This window comes from Jaculus jaculus, chromosome 3 (assembly GCF_020740685.1).
Source record: "Jaculus jaculus isolate mJacJac1 chromosome 3, mJacJac1.mat.Y.cur, whole genome shotgun sequence".
In the NCBI taxonomy this organism is placed as follows: domain Eukaryota; kingdom Metazoa; phylum Chordata; class Mammalia; order Rodentia; family Dipodidae; genus Jaculus; species Jaculus jaculus.
This window is the reverse complement of record NC_059104.1, coordinates 133,507,531-133,522,345: the sequence shown is the minus strand read 5'-3', so window position 1 is coordinate 133,522,345 and position 14,815 is coordinate 133,507,531. Positions and strand designations below refer to the sequence as shown.

At 37.9% G+C, this 14,815-nt stretch overlaps 1 protein-coding gene across 9 annotated transcripts in view; it reads left to right on the top strand.

The window, feature by feature from the left end:
- Tjp1 (tight junction protein 1) overlaps positions 1–14,815 on the top strand; it is a 268,814-nt gene that overhangs the window by 234,192 nt on the left and 19,807 nt on the right. For all 9 annotated transcript variants that reach the window (XM_045144906.1, XM_045144904.1, XM_045144912.1 and 6 more), the window contains 8 exons: positions 813–963; positions 3,494–3,602; positions 5,190–5,409; positions 5,645–5,829; positions 5,922–6,017; positions 10,931–11,013; positions 12,153–12,363; positions 12,649–12,749. In XM_045144906.1, coding sequence (XP_045000841.1) covers positions 813–963; positions 3,494–3,602; positions 5,190–5,409; positions 5,645–5,829; positions 5,922–6,017; positions 10,931–11,013; positions 12,153–12,363; positions 12,649–12,749 — 1,156 coding nt within the window. The remainder of the gene's footprint in view (positions 1–812; positions 964–3,493; positions 3,603–5,189; positions 5,410–5,644; positions 5,830–5,921; positions 6,018–10,930; positions 11,014–12,152; positions 12,364–12,648; positions 12,750–14,815) is intronic.

Genomic DNA, 14,815 nt, shown 5'->3' with positions numbered 1-14,815 from the left:
ATAAAGTAACATCTTTTTAGTCAGGAATTTGGAGGTCCTAAAGTGAACCTAGAAGGGAAACATAAAGGGTAATTGTGTAATTAAGATTTTATTTTTCCCAGACATTCTTAGGGACATTTCAGTGTTTGTTTTAGGATACCAGGCTTTAATACTACTTGGATAATGGAGGAGATGTATAGGGATCTGTCTCTTCGAGTTCTCTTTCTTACAAAGTAAGGGATAGCTTGGACATGAGGTTTAGCTAGAAAGGCTGAATGACACAAGGTTTTCATTGTAGAGCTAGAGAGGTTGCAGACTAAGTGAACTTTCAAGAGCATGCAAACTGCAAATTCAAAACTCACTCTCCACTGACTGTAGAGATTAAGTAATCAAATTGACACTCTGCTGTTAGGAAAATTAATAAATTTTGTGGTTTAGCTCCTTCTACCTTTATTAAGTGAGACTTTATTTACTCAGTGGGATTGGTGTGGAAAAGTAGAAAAAAATTTTTAATCCATTGGGAATTCACTATACATACCTCTTAGAGAGCAGGGAAAACATTGTTTTTTAAGGAAGTTTTAAAAATTAGTCTATAAAGTAATACTAATTATGTCACATTTAGATATTGCACATTTTAATTTTTAATCAAGTTAAAGGTATATTAAATCTGGTTTCATATTGTAATACAAATTTTACTTGATGAATTAGTGGTATGTAGGGGGTTTTAGAAATGATAGTCCTTTCTTTCATTCTGAATATAGCTTTTGGCCTAGCACCATGCTGTAATTTTCAAAGCATCTATTAACTGTTTCAAATGAACTATCTTTTAACAGGCCCAGCATGAAACTGGTAAAATTCAGAAAAGGAGATAGTGTGGGTTTGCGGCTAGCTGGTGGAAACGATGTCGGAATATTTGTAGCTGGTGTTCTAGAAGATAGCCCTGCGGCTAAAGAAGGCCTAGAGGAAGGGGATCAAATACTCAGGGTATGTCAGAACATCAACTTCTGTGGAGCTAAAAGTTTAGATAAGCAGGTACCATACGCAAAACTCGACTATAATTACATTGCAGTTTATTCAGTATCTTGAACTAAGTTTAAGAGTCCATCAGGTATAGCTTGCTTTGAACTGGTCACTTCTCATCCCTACATTTGCTCTTGTAGTCACTGGTGTGGATAGAACCTACAAGGAAATAAGTCTTAGATCCCTACTATGTCTACCAAGTAGTCTTTTAAAGTTGAACTATAAACATTCAGACTGACAAGACTACCCAGCAACTTTTAAGTGTTCTTCCCCCATGAGAATAGTCTTCCTAGTAGTCCATTTCACATACCTTCTTTATTCCAAATAATAGTACCGACAAAAAAAGATGGAATTTATCCAGAGAACATGGATACTGTATTAAATAGCGTTGAATCTTCATACTGTACTAAGAAGTAGGATCACTAACAAAAGCCAAGAAAACTTGAGGTTAAATGCTACCTACCAGTTTTGTCCTTCTCTTTTCTGTCTCCTTCCCTTCTTTCTCTTTTTTTCTCCCACTCCCTGTACTTCAGTGTTACCTCATAGTAATATTATCTGCCTTTGTCTCTCACTTCTCATTTTGGAGTATTCAAAGCTCTGTTTGCTTTCTGGTAGATAAACTGTGTCCTATTTTAATTAGTATATTGAGAGTGCCCTGCATTTACTCTTATTTCTCTACCTCCAGGTCTTCGTTGCCTCCATTCTGATCTCTGTCTTTTTTCAGCCTTCCTCCTGCCTATGCACTTAATTTATTCTCTTGACTGCTCTATGGTCTTTCCCCCTGTCCCTCCCCTCTAGTTCTTACACTCTCTCATTTCTCTTCTTTGCTATTGACTAGTTTAAGGAATAGTTGAGTTCCTTTCCCTGCTTTCTTTTTTAGTCAATGGTGGCTATACCATCTGGCACACTCGAATCTGACTTTTCACAACTATCACTGACACTGGTGTCAGTCTCAGCCCACATTCCCTATCATTCCTTCCTTAGCAGGGTTTGAGGATCAAAGTTGATCCACCTTGGAGATGCTATAACATTGGCATTCTGATAGTCTTACAGTCACTTTTTTTTTTTTCCTTTACTGTTCTACAGTTTGGGAGTATTAATGCTTGCACTTTCTCTCTCGTTCTTTTCAGCATGCAAATGAGTAGCCCATAGTCAGAATTTCTTCACCCTGAGCCATTTCCTGTGACTGTAGCCACTTTTATCTAGTCCTCCTTTCCCTTCAGACTTACACATGTCAAAAAGTCACAGCATGCTGTGCATAGTGGCTCATGCTTATACTCTCAGCACTCAGAGGAGACTGAGGTAGGAAGATGCTGAAAATTTGAGGTCACCCTGGGCTAGAGTGAGGCCCTGCCTTGAAAAGAAAGTCATGACATTATCTCTCACTAATTTCCTTTTGACAGTATTTTTACATTATGATACCTCCTGATAATTCTTGCATTGTTCTTTGTCCACTTAGTTAACTCAGAAACACTTGAGCACAACATATGTATTGATGGTCATTATATCAGGGAAATTAAATAGATTTACTTTATTATCCACCTCACATCCTGTTTTGAGGTAATCAGGATGTACTAGATTTTAAAGCAGATTCTTATTAGTTGGTTTTGGTTTTTACATTAAAAGTAAGGAGTACATTTTGATTATACAGATTTTCTTTTCAATGTGGAAAATTTTCAAAAAGTAGAAAGAAAAAAAAAACCCTATAGGGCTAGAGGGATGTCTTAGCACTTAAGGTGTTTGCCTGCAAAGCCAAAGGACTCAGGTTCTATTTCCCAGGAGCCACGTTAGCCAGATGCAAAAGGGGGTACACACATTGGAGCTCATGTGCAGTGGCTGGAGACCCTTGTGTGCCTATTCTCTCTCTCCCCCTCTTTCTCTGATAAATAAATAAATAAAAATCCCTATAATTCGGATAACAGGCGACATTTGGTTAGGTTCATTTTGAAACTAAAGTTATTTACTAATATAAGTACATATTGACTTGGCAAACATGGAGCCTATGTTAGAAAATGGCTGTTACCAGGATGCCATAATGTAAATTGTCATTTTAAAGATCTCATTTCTTTTTTAGGGGTTAGTTAAAAAGCCAGGGATATATGGTAACATTTGTAGAATTAATAATATTCACAGATTTTGCAATAATATATGTTGTTATTTTGGGTCAATTTAGACTTGAAATTACATTGGTTATATTATTAAATAGCTAATTATTAATCAGTTTGATTTTGCTACAGCTGTCTCTGAATGTCAGGATATATTGTGACTTCACAGTTTCCACCTTTATGCCTTTACTCACTCTATTAACTTGGTTTCTGTTTGTTTTAAATTAGAGCATACTATGTTTTTCAAAGTAAAATAAACTTTTCCCTATTAAATATGTGTTTATTTTCAAATTAGGTAGACTCTGAAAATGCTTGTTTCATGGATAAATAAATATATTTCTGTTCCTAGAAGACAGCTAAAACTAACTTATAAAATCTTATTTTAATAGGTAAACAATGTAGATTTCACAAATATCATAAGAGAAGAAGCTGTTCTTTTCCTTCTCGATCTCCCAAAAGGTGAAGAAGTCACCATATTGGCTCAGAAGAAGAAAGATGGTAAGATACTCCCTGGAAATGGAAAAAATAAACAAAGAGTAGTTTGAGGACTTTCATAGGACTTGGTTCGGTTTTTCTAAATAAACCAGGGCAACATGAGGTAGCTCGTACCTGTAATTCCAGCACTCAGGTTGATGTAACAGAGTCACAAGTTGAAGACTAGAGTGAGAATCTTCCAAAAAGAAATTCAAAGTAATTTACTCAAAGTTGAATGATAATTGAATTTGTTGATCTCAGAGAGTTAATTATTTAGAGATACAGGACCCTACACTGTGCTTTTAAGCAGCAGACAGTAATAGGACCAATGCTAATAGCCAACAAATCATAGAGAAAATATTTGTTGAGATAGCTATTAGAGCAATATAAAAGTATGTGAACACCTTCCAAACTTTTTGCTGCTTTTGAAGCAGTACACTATGAGGTTTATTACCATATTCAAAGGAATACATAATTTTTCTCTGTGATAAAACAGATGTATTTGTTATTGAGAATGAGGTTTGTATTTTGTTCTTGTTTTTTAGCCTTGACACTACTGACTTTTTGAACCAAGTAATTCTGTTTAGGGACCATGCTGTGTGTGATGTTTCAGAACATTCTTATCCTGTACTCAGTAGTTGAGAGACTATCAGTACACTTAACTTGCCCATCTCACTTCAACACACTTTAGTTTTTCTATTTGTTTCTGGGTGTGTGTTTGTTTATTTATTTGCAAGCAGAGAGAGAGAATATGAGGCGGGGTATAGATCTCTTGCCACTGCAAATGAACTCCAGGCACATGCGCATCTGGCTTTATGTGGGTACTAGGAAATTGAGCCCAAGCTATCAGCCTTTGTAAGCAAGTGTCTAACCACTGAGCAAACTCTCCAGGCCTCTATTTTTGTTCGTTTGAGACAATGTCTCATGAGCCAAGTTGGCCTTGAACTTAATATATAAATGAAGATGACATTAAACTGCTAACCCACCTAGCCTTGCCTTCTAGGTGTTGAGATTACAGGCATATGCTACTGTACCTGGCTTAAGCCAGTTGAACTGTTAGAACTTCATCAGAGGTACTTGCAGATTTCCCTGGAAGGGTGGGGAAACAAAATCACTGTCATTTGAGGAACAGTGGTTTAGAGTATGGAACTGTCTGTAGTGTTTGCAGATGCATTAGATGCTATAAATAGAGAACAGGTATTTTGCTTGCAAAATGAAAGTACAAAGAGTTGCCATTTCATGAAATAATGTGATGAGTACCTAAGATACAGTACTTGGCTGTGGAGATGGCTCAGTGGTAAAGGCACTTGCTCACACAGTCTGCCAGCCTGAGTTCACTTCTCCAGTATCTGTGTATGAAGCCAACTGCACAAAGTGGCACATGCATCTGAGTTTACAGCAGCAAGAAGCCCTGTCACACCAATTCTTTTCTCCTTCCCTCCCCATCTCTCCTTACAAATAAATTATTTTTTTAAATACTTAATGCTAGGCGCATAAGAATTCAACATTGATTAATGGTGGTATTTTTATTGATGGTGCTATTAGAAACAGCATCTTTACTTCAGGTTAGTTTCTTAACCAACTAAGTATTAATGTGTTTCTTTTCCTCAGTTTATCGTCGCATTGTAGAATCTGATGTCGGAGATTCGTTTTATATTAGAACCCATTTTGAATATGAAAAGGAATCTCCCTATGGACTTAGTTTTAACAAAGGAGAGGTGTTCCGTGTTGTGGATACCTTATACAATGGAAAACTGGGCTCTTGGCTTGCTATTCGAATTGGCAAAAATCATAAGGAGGTAGAACGAGGCATCATCCCTAATAAGAACAGGTATGAGTGCTTAGTTACTTCTCCTAAAATGAATTAAGTAAATGATGGCAGTTATTCTCATTGAGAAATTTTGGTACTATTGTAATATACCTGACATAGTTTTATAAATTCTGTTCCAACTATTAGGATTGAAACTGCACGTGAACCTTTTATCTAGTATTTTGACATTTCATTTCATTGTTGGTCTTTGTCTGATTGCCTTTTAAAAATTAATGTTTATCTTCCCTTTAAATAGAGCTGAACAGTTAGCCAGTGTACAGTACACACTTCCAAAAACAGCAGGAGGAGATCGTGCAGACTTCTGGAGATTCCGAGGACTTCGTAGCTCCAAGAGAAATCTTCGAAAAAGCAGAGAAGATTTGTCAGCTCAGCCAGTTCAGACCAAGTTTCCAGCTTACGAAAGGGTTGTTCTTCGAGAAGGTAGTGTCTTTTCTGTACATTAGCCTCACTTTTTTTTTTCATGGCTTAAGAAAGAGAAATATAAATTACAATTTATTTTTATTTCTTTTCAGCTGGATTCTTGAGGCCTGTAACCATCTTTGGACCAATAGCTGATGTTGCCCGAGAAAAGTTGGCAAGAGAAGAACCAGATATTTATCAAATTGCAAGTAAGTAGCCTCAAGACTTAACAGCTAATTCCTTAATAAAAAGGATAGTTCTGACTCAAAAATAAAACTTTCAATAAGTGAGTAATTACAATTTACCTTATTTTAATTTGGAGGGAAGGCTGAGTGTGTCCAGTGTTCGCCAGTTCCCTTTTAATAAGAAAAATCGGGGTGGAGAGATGGCTCAGCATCTAAAGGTGCTTGCTTGCAAAGGTAGATGATCCAGGTTTGATTTCCCAGTACCCACATAGAGTCAGATGGACAAAGTGGCACATGTGTCTGGAGTTGAATTCTAATAGCAGGAAGCTCTGGCACACTCATAAACACTCTGTCTTCTCTCTCTCTCAAAAATAAATAAAAAGGGCTGGAGAGATGGCTTAGCGGTTAAGCGCTTGCCTATGAAGCCTAAGGACCCCAGTTCAAGGCTCGATTCCCCAGGACCCACATTCACAAAGGGGCACATGCATCTGGAATTCGTTCGCAGTGGCTGGAGGCCCTGGCGTGCTCATTTTCTGTCACTCTCTCTCTCTCTCTGCCTCTTTCTCTGTCACTTTCAAATAAAAAAACATAAAACAAACAAATAAATAAAAATATTTATTAAGAAAAGAAAAATTGCCAGGCATGGTTGGCACATGCCTTTTAGCCAGCACTTGGGAGGCCAGACTTCTGTGTAGGAGAACCACTGCTAGTTTTGAGGCTACCCCTGAGACTACAGAGTGAATTCCAGGTCAACCTGGGCTAGAATGAGACCATACCTTGAAAAATCAAAAAATAAAAAGAAGATACCAGGCGTGGTGGCGTATGCCTTTAATCCCAGCACTCGGGAGGCAGAGGTAGGAGGATTGACGTGAGTTCAAGGCCACCCTGAGACTCCATAGTGAATTCCAGGTCAGCCTGGGCTAGAGTGAGACCCTACCTCGAAAAACCAAAAAATAAAAATAAGTAAATAAAAAGAAGAGAAAAATCATCTCTTTTGAAACTCTTGGCTGATATAGAAACTGCTTCACCTTGAGTTTGCTTCATCCTCACAATAACACTTGGGAGTCAGAATACTTCTCTTTTTTATATTACTCTTTATTGAGTTGCAAAATTGAATGAAGATAGTTAATTTCTGAAAATTAGATTTACAAACAAATGATAGTAAAATTTAAGCAAATTAGAAAATATTTGTTTTCCCATTCAACTTATTTTTTCAGAAGTGCTTTGGTCATTGCAAATAACATTTTATTTGGGGACTGTACTTATAACCAAATCTGTGGTTTTTAAATTTAGGAAATGCAGCTGTGAAGGTTTCTGGAGCTCAGCTTTGTGGGATAACACATCAATTTACTCTGGTTATTTTACAGACATATGTTAAGGGGTTCAGGTAGCTTAGTCATGTATCCTCTTTGAATCAGTAAGTCTTCAAAGGATTATTAGCATTTTGTTCAAGCAGAGGTCCCAGTTGAACTGTCTCCTCAGTTATCCTGTGTCCATCAAGTGTGTAATATTACCCTGCTTCTCTCATTCTCTGAAACTGCTTGCTCATCACCACTTGTTCTTTCAAATCTCTGGAGCCTCTGCCCTTCCTTTAAAGCTTTCTTTTGCGACCAGAGTCACAAACATTGCTGCTGTTTTTAAGAGGAGAACTACAAGGAAATTTCTGTGGTGGCTTTTGGAAGTAAGTCCTAAGCTGCACTGAGCTTATTACATGCTGATAGAAGAGGGCAAGTTGCCAAGGTGAAGTCATAGACTGACTGTCTTGCAGCTACAAATGAATAGCTTTGGTGCTTCCAGTTTGTGTATTGATGTAATTAAGGTGTCTAACCTAGAATTTCACAGCAGTTTGTTATAACATTCTTCCGTTGGTTAATGAACATGCCAAAGTACTGATCTCCTCAGCACACAGTGGGTAAGCAGGTCTCAGCACAGAAGTAGCCTCCTCACTTTTACATTAATATGTCATACAAACATTAGCATCATGTTTGTATGTCACTGTGAGAAAGGGTGGGAAATAGTACTCTCATAAGCCATATTTTGGAGCTTCACAGAACAAAATAAAAGATGAGCATCCTTAGGTAAACTTGTGAATGATTTTGTTTTTTTGTTTTTTGCATGTGCATGTGTGTGTTTAATAGGTGCAGTGTGTGGTGCATGTGGATGTTATACCTCTTGCACCATAGTGGCCACAGGGGAACATTAGGTATCTATCAGCCTTCCTTACTCATCCACTTGTTTCCTTGAAATGGAATCTCTTCACTGATTCCAGCTTTTGAGCTTTAGTAGTTTCATGAACCCCAGTAGTTCTCTGCACCATGCATCCCACAGGACTGATGTTACAATCATGCATGGCCACACCCATCTATTTACATCAAATTTGGTGGCCTTAGGTCCCTGCCCACCCTCTGCTTGTGTGAAAGTGCTCTTGTTCATTGATCCATTGTTCTAGCTCAGTAGCTATTTTTTTTTTCTTTTAAAACTTTTTATTGTCAGCTTCTATCACTGAAGACAATAATAATTCCCCCCCATACTGCCATTCCCTTCCTCTTAAATCCAAAATCCACCCTCCATCAAATTCCCTGCCCCTTCCAAGTTCTTTTTTTTTTCTTTTTTTAAAAAAATATTTATGTGTGTGTGAGAGAGAGAATGGGTACACCAGGGCCTCTAGACACTGCAAATGAACTCCAGATGCATGTACCCTCTTGTGTATCTATCTGGCTCACGTGGGTCCTGGGGAATAGATCCGGGGTTCTTAGGCTTCGCAGGCCAATGCCTTAACCACTAACTCATTTTCCCAGCCCAAGTTTCCTTTTTTTTTTTTTTTTTTAAATTAATTTTCTGTTCTGCAAGTACAGGCAGTTTGGTACCATTGTTAGGCTCATCCGTGACCTACCTCCTCCCCATTAGCCCCTCCTTGTTGAGGTATATGAGTCGTGCATTGTGGAGTTAGCCCACAGTACGATAAATGTCACTGCATATCATGACCCAACATGTGGCTCTGACATTCTTTCCGCCCCCTCTTCTGCAAAATTTCCCTGAGCCATGTTGGGTTCATTTTTGGTCTGCTTCAGTGATGAGGTGTTTGGGGGTCTCTGGGGCTCTGGCTCTCTGATTTGGTAGGTGTTGATTTTTCTCTGTGTTGGTCTCCTTCCCCCTTGTGCTGGTATCCGGTTCATCAGGAAAATAGCACCCTTGCTTGTTTTGCCAATTTTCTTTAGTTTCAGCCGGGGGAGGTATGATAGGGTGGCTCTCTCCTTAGGATCTGCATCTATCTGATAAAGAGAAGCAGATTCTCCAATGGAGAGTAAGTTAGCACCAGACAAATGAGATAGCCCTTACTTTTTTAATAGAGAGTTTAATAGGTGTAGGCCCTCTTGTAGCCCATGATTGATGGTAGCTTGATATTATAGAGTGGGCTTGTGTTTGGATATGGTTCTGACTTGTTTCCCAGCTCCAACATGGGTCTTGAACCACTGAGGGGATCAGTTAGCCAAATCATGTAGTTGGTTCCCCACCATGGCTGTGTGCCACTATTGCACTTGTGTGGGCATCACACCAGGTTATTTGCTGCTAAGTAGGTTGGACCAGGAGTTGCTTGGACAGATATTGGTCGTTTCCCCCAGTCACCCACGTAGCACCTTCTGGCCCTAGATGCGCTGACTGTCTGGGGACTGACTCTCTCCTGGCTTCCAGCCATGCCGTTCCATTTTACTTGTCAGCTGCATATGGTGTTAATGGTGTTCAGCAATAAGGTCTTAACCACTAACCTTTGGTGGGTCATCAAGTACTCTGACAGAAATCTGTCATTCTTTTAGAAAACCTTGTAGGTTTCTCTGATCAAAAGCTCACTGTGGGTGATAGCCCCATGCTGGTTCAGTAGCTAATATTTTAAGTGGTTGGAGAAACACGCCGAAGAGTTAATGAATTACGGGATTGGAGAGATGGTTCAGCAGCTAAATGCACTAATTTGTTAAGTCTGAGGAACTGGGTTCAACTTCCCAATGCCCACATAAGCCAGATGCACAAAGTATCACATGCGTCTGGAGTTCATTTATAGTGGTGAGAGACCCTGGCACACCCATACTCACTCACACACACTCTCTCTCTCCCCTCTCTCTGCTTGCAAATAAATTAATTCTTAAAATATATTGTATGTTCTTTGTACCAAACAGAATTACAGTTTTACTGTCCTGGCTTTAATAGAATCAAGCTCATCAAAACAATTTGTGTTTTTAAGTCTCCATTTCATTTTAGGTTGAGGGAATTGGTCATATGTGAACATTTTTCTTGGCCAAGAGACACTGTTAAGTAACTTTTACTCAAGTAAGTGTAGGTAGGATCTTGCTCTAGTCCAGACTGACCTGGAGTTCACTGTGTAGTCTAAGGATGGCCTCAAACTTACAGCAATTCTCCTACCTCTGCCTTCTGAATGGTGGGATTAAAGGCATGTGCCACTACATACAGCTTCATTAATTCTTTATGGTGTGTAGTATCTATGTAAATACTGTTGATTTTGAAATGTTCATTATGGGCTTTTGCATTTTTGTGATTTTTAAAATTATTTGCCTATAGTTCTTGGGGGGTCTGCCTCCTTAAATTTATACCCAAAGCAAGTCCTCATTTCCTTTTCTTAATCCTAGCCTGGTTGGGAAGCCTTTATCTAACCTACTTTTTTAGCTGGGCAGGGAATCAGAGTGAATGGTACTCTGTTAAAGTCTTTCAGCCTTCTCTAGACATTTTTGGATTTTGCAAAAGACAAGGAGCTTTCGGGATGATCTGCTACTAACCTAATGGGTGGAATCCCTGCTGCTAAATAGGCCACAGTGCACTAGACAGTCCCCTAGCAAAGTGTTACACAGCATGCTCAGTGTTTGAGAAATTCTGATCTTAGCAATGGAAATAATGTTGTTTTGTTTTTGTTCTGACTTCTTGAATAGAAAGTGAACCACGTGATGCTGGAACTGACCAACGTAGCTCTGGCATTATTCGTCTTCATACAATAAAGCAGATAATAGATCAAGTAAGTTAATGAAGGTTGTCCTATTAATAAACTGTAATGTTTATATTTTTAATTTTGAGTGGGAAGAGATTTTATTTGCTAGCAGAAAGTAATTTTCCTAAGATTGTTACTGATTTACCAATAAATATCATCAGAAAATTAAGCCTTTACTAAAAGAAAATAATAATTATTTTCAAGAGGATAGTTACTATAAGCATCAAAATATGGTACTTCCTAACTACAAAAATATATGGTGTTCACATATAATTAATCAACTTTTATGCTACATTAGTACAATTTAAGGTGCACTTATGATGAGGGGATGTGAGGAAAATTAAGTTGCTATACTTATTTTCACTTTACTGAGCACAGACAGTACTATCAGCCTGCAATTGTAGTTTAAGTTAATTATGTTAGAAATCATTGAAATATTGGGGCCTGGGAAGTTGGGTCAGTGGTTAAAGGCACTTGCTTCCAAAGCCTGCTGGTCCTGGTTCAATTCTCTAGCCACCCACATAAAGTTGGAAAGGCATTAGATTACAGTAGCAAGTGTGCCCATATGTACACACTTGTGTAAATAAATGATTTTAAATTGAATTAACTTGTGATTTTATATATATATATAATATATTTGAAGCAGGGTCTCACTCTGTAGCCAAGGTTGGCCTCAGACTCATAAAGTTCCTTCTATCTCAACTCTCCTGAGGGGGATTAAAGGCATGCACCATCATGCCCAACTCTGAATTCAAATTTTTTTTTAATTTTAATTTTTTATATATTTATTTGAGAGACAAGAATTTTTTTTAATTTAATTTATTAGTTTTCTTTTCAGTAAATACAGGCAGTTTGGTACCATTATTTAGGCTCATCTGTGATCTACCCCTTCCCATTAGACCCTCCTTGTTAATGAAAATGGGTCGTGCATTGTGGAGTTAGCCCCCAGTTATTGGTATGATAAATGTCTCTGCAAATCATGACCCAACATGTGACTCTGACATTCTTTCCGCCCCCTCTTCCGCAAAATATCCCTGAGCCATGTTGGGTTTGAATTCAAAATTTTAACCAGTGCTCCCTGTAGCATAGGTTGTGGCTTCCTCGGTAGGTGGTAGATTCTTAATGATATCTTGTATCTTTAGATAAATTTTTCTTTCTCTCTCCAGGACAAACATGCTTTATTAGATGTGACACCAAATGCAGTTGATCGTCTTAATTACGCCCAGTGGTACCCAATTGTCGTTTTCCTTAATCCTGATTCTAAACAAGGTGTAAAAACAATGAGAATGAGGTTATGTCCAGAATCTCGGAAAAGTGCCAGGAAATTATATGAACGATCTCATAAACTTCGTAAAAATAATCATCATCTTTTTACAAGTGAGTATATCAAAGCCACCTTTATGTGTAAAATGTCTAGGCAACAATGTAGAGGTAAAAAGTTACATTGTTAAAATACTAAAACTTATATGACATCTGCCTGGAGAGCTTACATGTTAACATCTGAAAGATTGGTGGAAAGGAAATGTACAGTGCCAAAATAGAAATTTCTAATGTTTATATCCTTTGCTACTATCTTTTCAATGATGATAGAAAAGGTTGAAAGAATTCTCCTGGCTTTTGGCAGTGTTCTAACCATAAACCTACATTGTTAATTCATTCCAGCTACAATTAACTTAAATTCAATGAATGATGGTTGGTATGGTGCATTGAAAGAAGCAATTCAACAACAACAGAACCAGCTGGTGTGGGTTTCTGAAGGGAAGGTAAGTAACTTCCCATTACTTTTTAGAACCATTAGATAGCTAAGTAAAAAGGCCTTAGAGTTACCTTTTGTTTCTTATTGGAAAAGTTAGCTCTTAGGCTTTTATCATTTGTATGTAGGGGCTATAAAAGTTGAAAGTTCTTAAATTTCTTCCTTTATTAGATTAGCACTCTAGTGGGATTCTCTACTAACAATTCTTAGACTATACTGGAAAACAATTATCACTTTGCCCCTAGCTGACTGAGGAGAGACAACTTTGAATTTGGCTTCAGATTTGGCTGACCTTGGGGAGCAGAAGTTGCTCTAAAGGCAAGCAGTAGATGGAAATACTGTCAACCCTTATCCCCTTGAGGGGTGTCACAGTAGCCACTAGCCCATTAAAGGAACTAAGAATTCTTAAAGGCGGTTCTTAAAAAGGCTATTCTGTATGTTTACTCCCATTTTTACCTTTGCAAGCCCCTCCTTCCCCCACTCAGCACCTTTTAATATCCTTATAAGCATACTGGGAATATCAAACAAGCAGCAGGTCTTCTCTGCCTTTGACTTTTGATTTTTACAGACACTCAAATGTCTAACTCTAGATTGATCACTTTCTATTGTCAGCATGGTTTTATAGCACATTTTGTGGAAAAAGTCTTTTATTTGAAGAGTTAATCATTTTGTTCAGTGTACACTGTTGAAGGAGCCTTTTTTAAAAATGTCTTACCTTCAATCCATGTCGTATTAGTAAGTTTTTGTTGTTAGAGAATGTTGAGAGAAACTCTTTTTTTAAAATCTTTTTGTTGTTCTTTTATCTTTTTATTTGTATTGCCTTATTGGCTTGGTTTTCATGTTTGCCCCTGCATGCTCCCCCCTTTTCCTCTGCCTGGCTGTTGTTCAGATGCTCTGGCAGTGCATCCTGCATGCTTAGGACCACGTGGCCTCTGCAAGAAAAAATGTTAAACGTTTACATTAAGAAATATTGTCAGAGATCTCAGCTATACTAAAGCATTAGAACTGTAGTTTTTCTCATTGGGTACCAGTGTGGGATGGGAGATGGACCGTGCAGATGAGATTTCATCACTTTGAATAACTTACATGCCAGTATAGACACTGTGTAAGAACACCAGAGTGGAAAAACCCACTACACCACTTAACAGCATCCCATGGAATTTTACTTTTCATAGCTCTTTATAAAAAGGATTGAGGCGTCTTCATACTAATCTTACATAACTGCACAATTCTCTTGGGTATTTTTTTTTTTCCAGAAAGAATGTATTGTGCACTAGGAAACTCTTGTAGTCATCTTTTCCCAGTTCACAAAGTAGATATAACAACCTGAATCATTCTTTTAATTAGCAAATATTCTCTAAAATTTATCTTTGTAGTACTATTGTATACTTCTTTTGTTCTTGTTTTGTTTTTAAATTATGGATTTCCTTAGCCTTTCATTTGAGGAAAAATAGAACATCTTCTACTGGCTAGGTCGATGCATTTTGTAAATCAGAAAAAATTGTTTTAACTTAAATCAGCCTTGGTTTCTCTTTCTTGTCCCCTTCCATCCAAGTAAGTATGATAGAACAGAAGAGTACTAGCATCCTCTCTCACTGACTTTCCTAAAGTAACTATTTGGACCTAATTGCTGGGAAGTTTCTTTTTTGCAAGGTCTGGCATACTCTTGTGATTTTCTATACTAACTCAAGAAAAGTCATCCTGAAATTTTCTTAACGTAAATGTAAGATTTCCTGCTTCAAAACAGCCCATGGTTCTTCTCACTTCTGTTTTTCAAACCAGATGCAGAAGCTAGGTAATTTAGTGAGTTCTGTTGTTCTTCCAGAGACTTGAAATATTTCCCCAGCAAGTTACAGATGAGAGGAGATAGCAAGAAGACTTCTCAGCTATCACCATTACAGTCAGAAAGTATTAGGAAAGATTCTGTTCTAAGAGAACACAACTGTAAATTTCTTTCTCTATCTAGCCTTGCAAGTGCTCTGACAGAAACCAGTTCTACAGGGAGGTCTGACTTACTGTGATCTTATCAGGAAGACAGTGTCTGCAGTCAGGCTCTTAAAGATTCAAGATGGGACT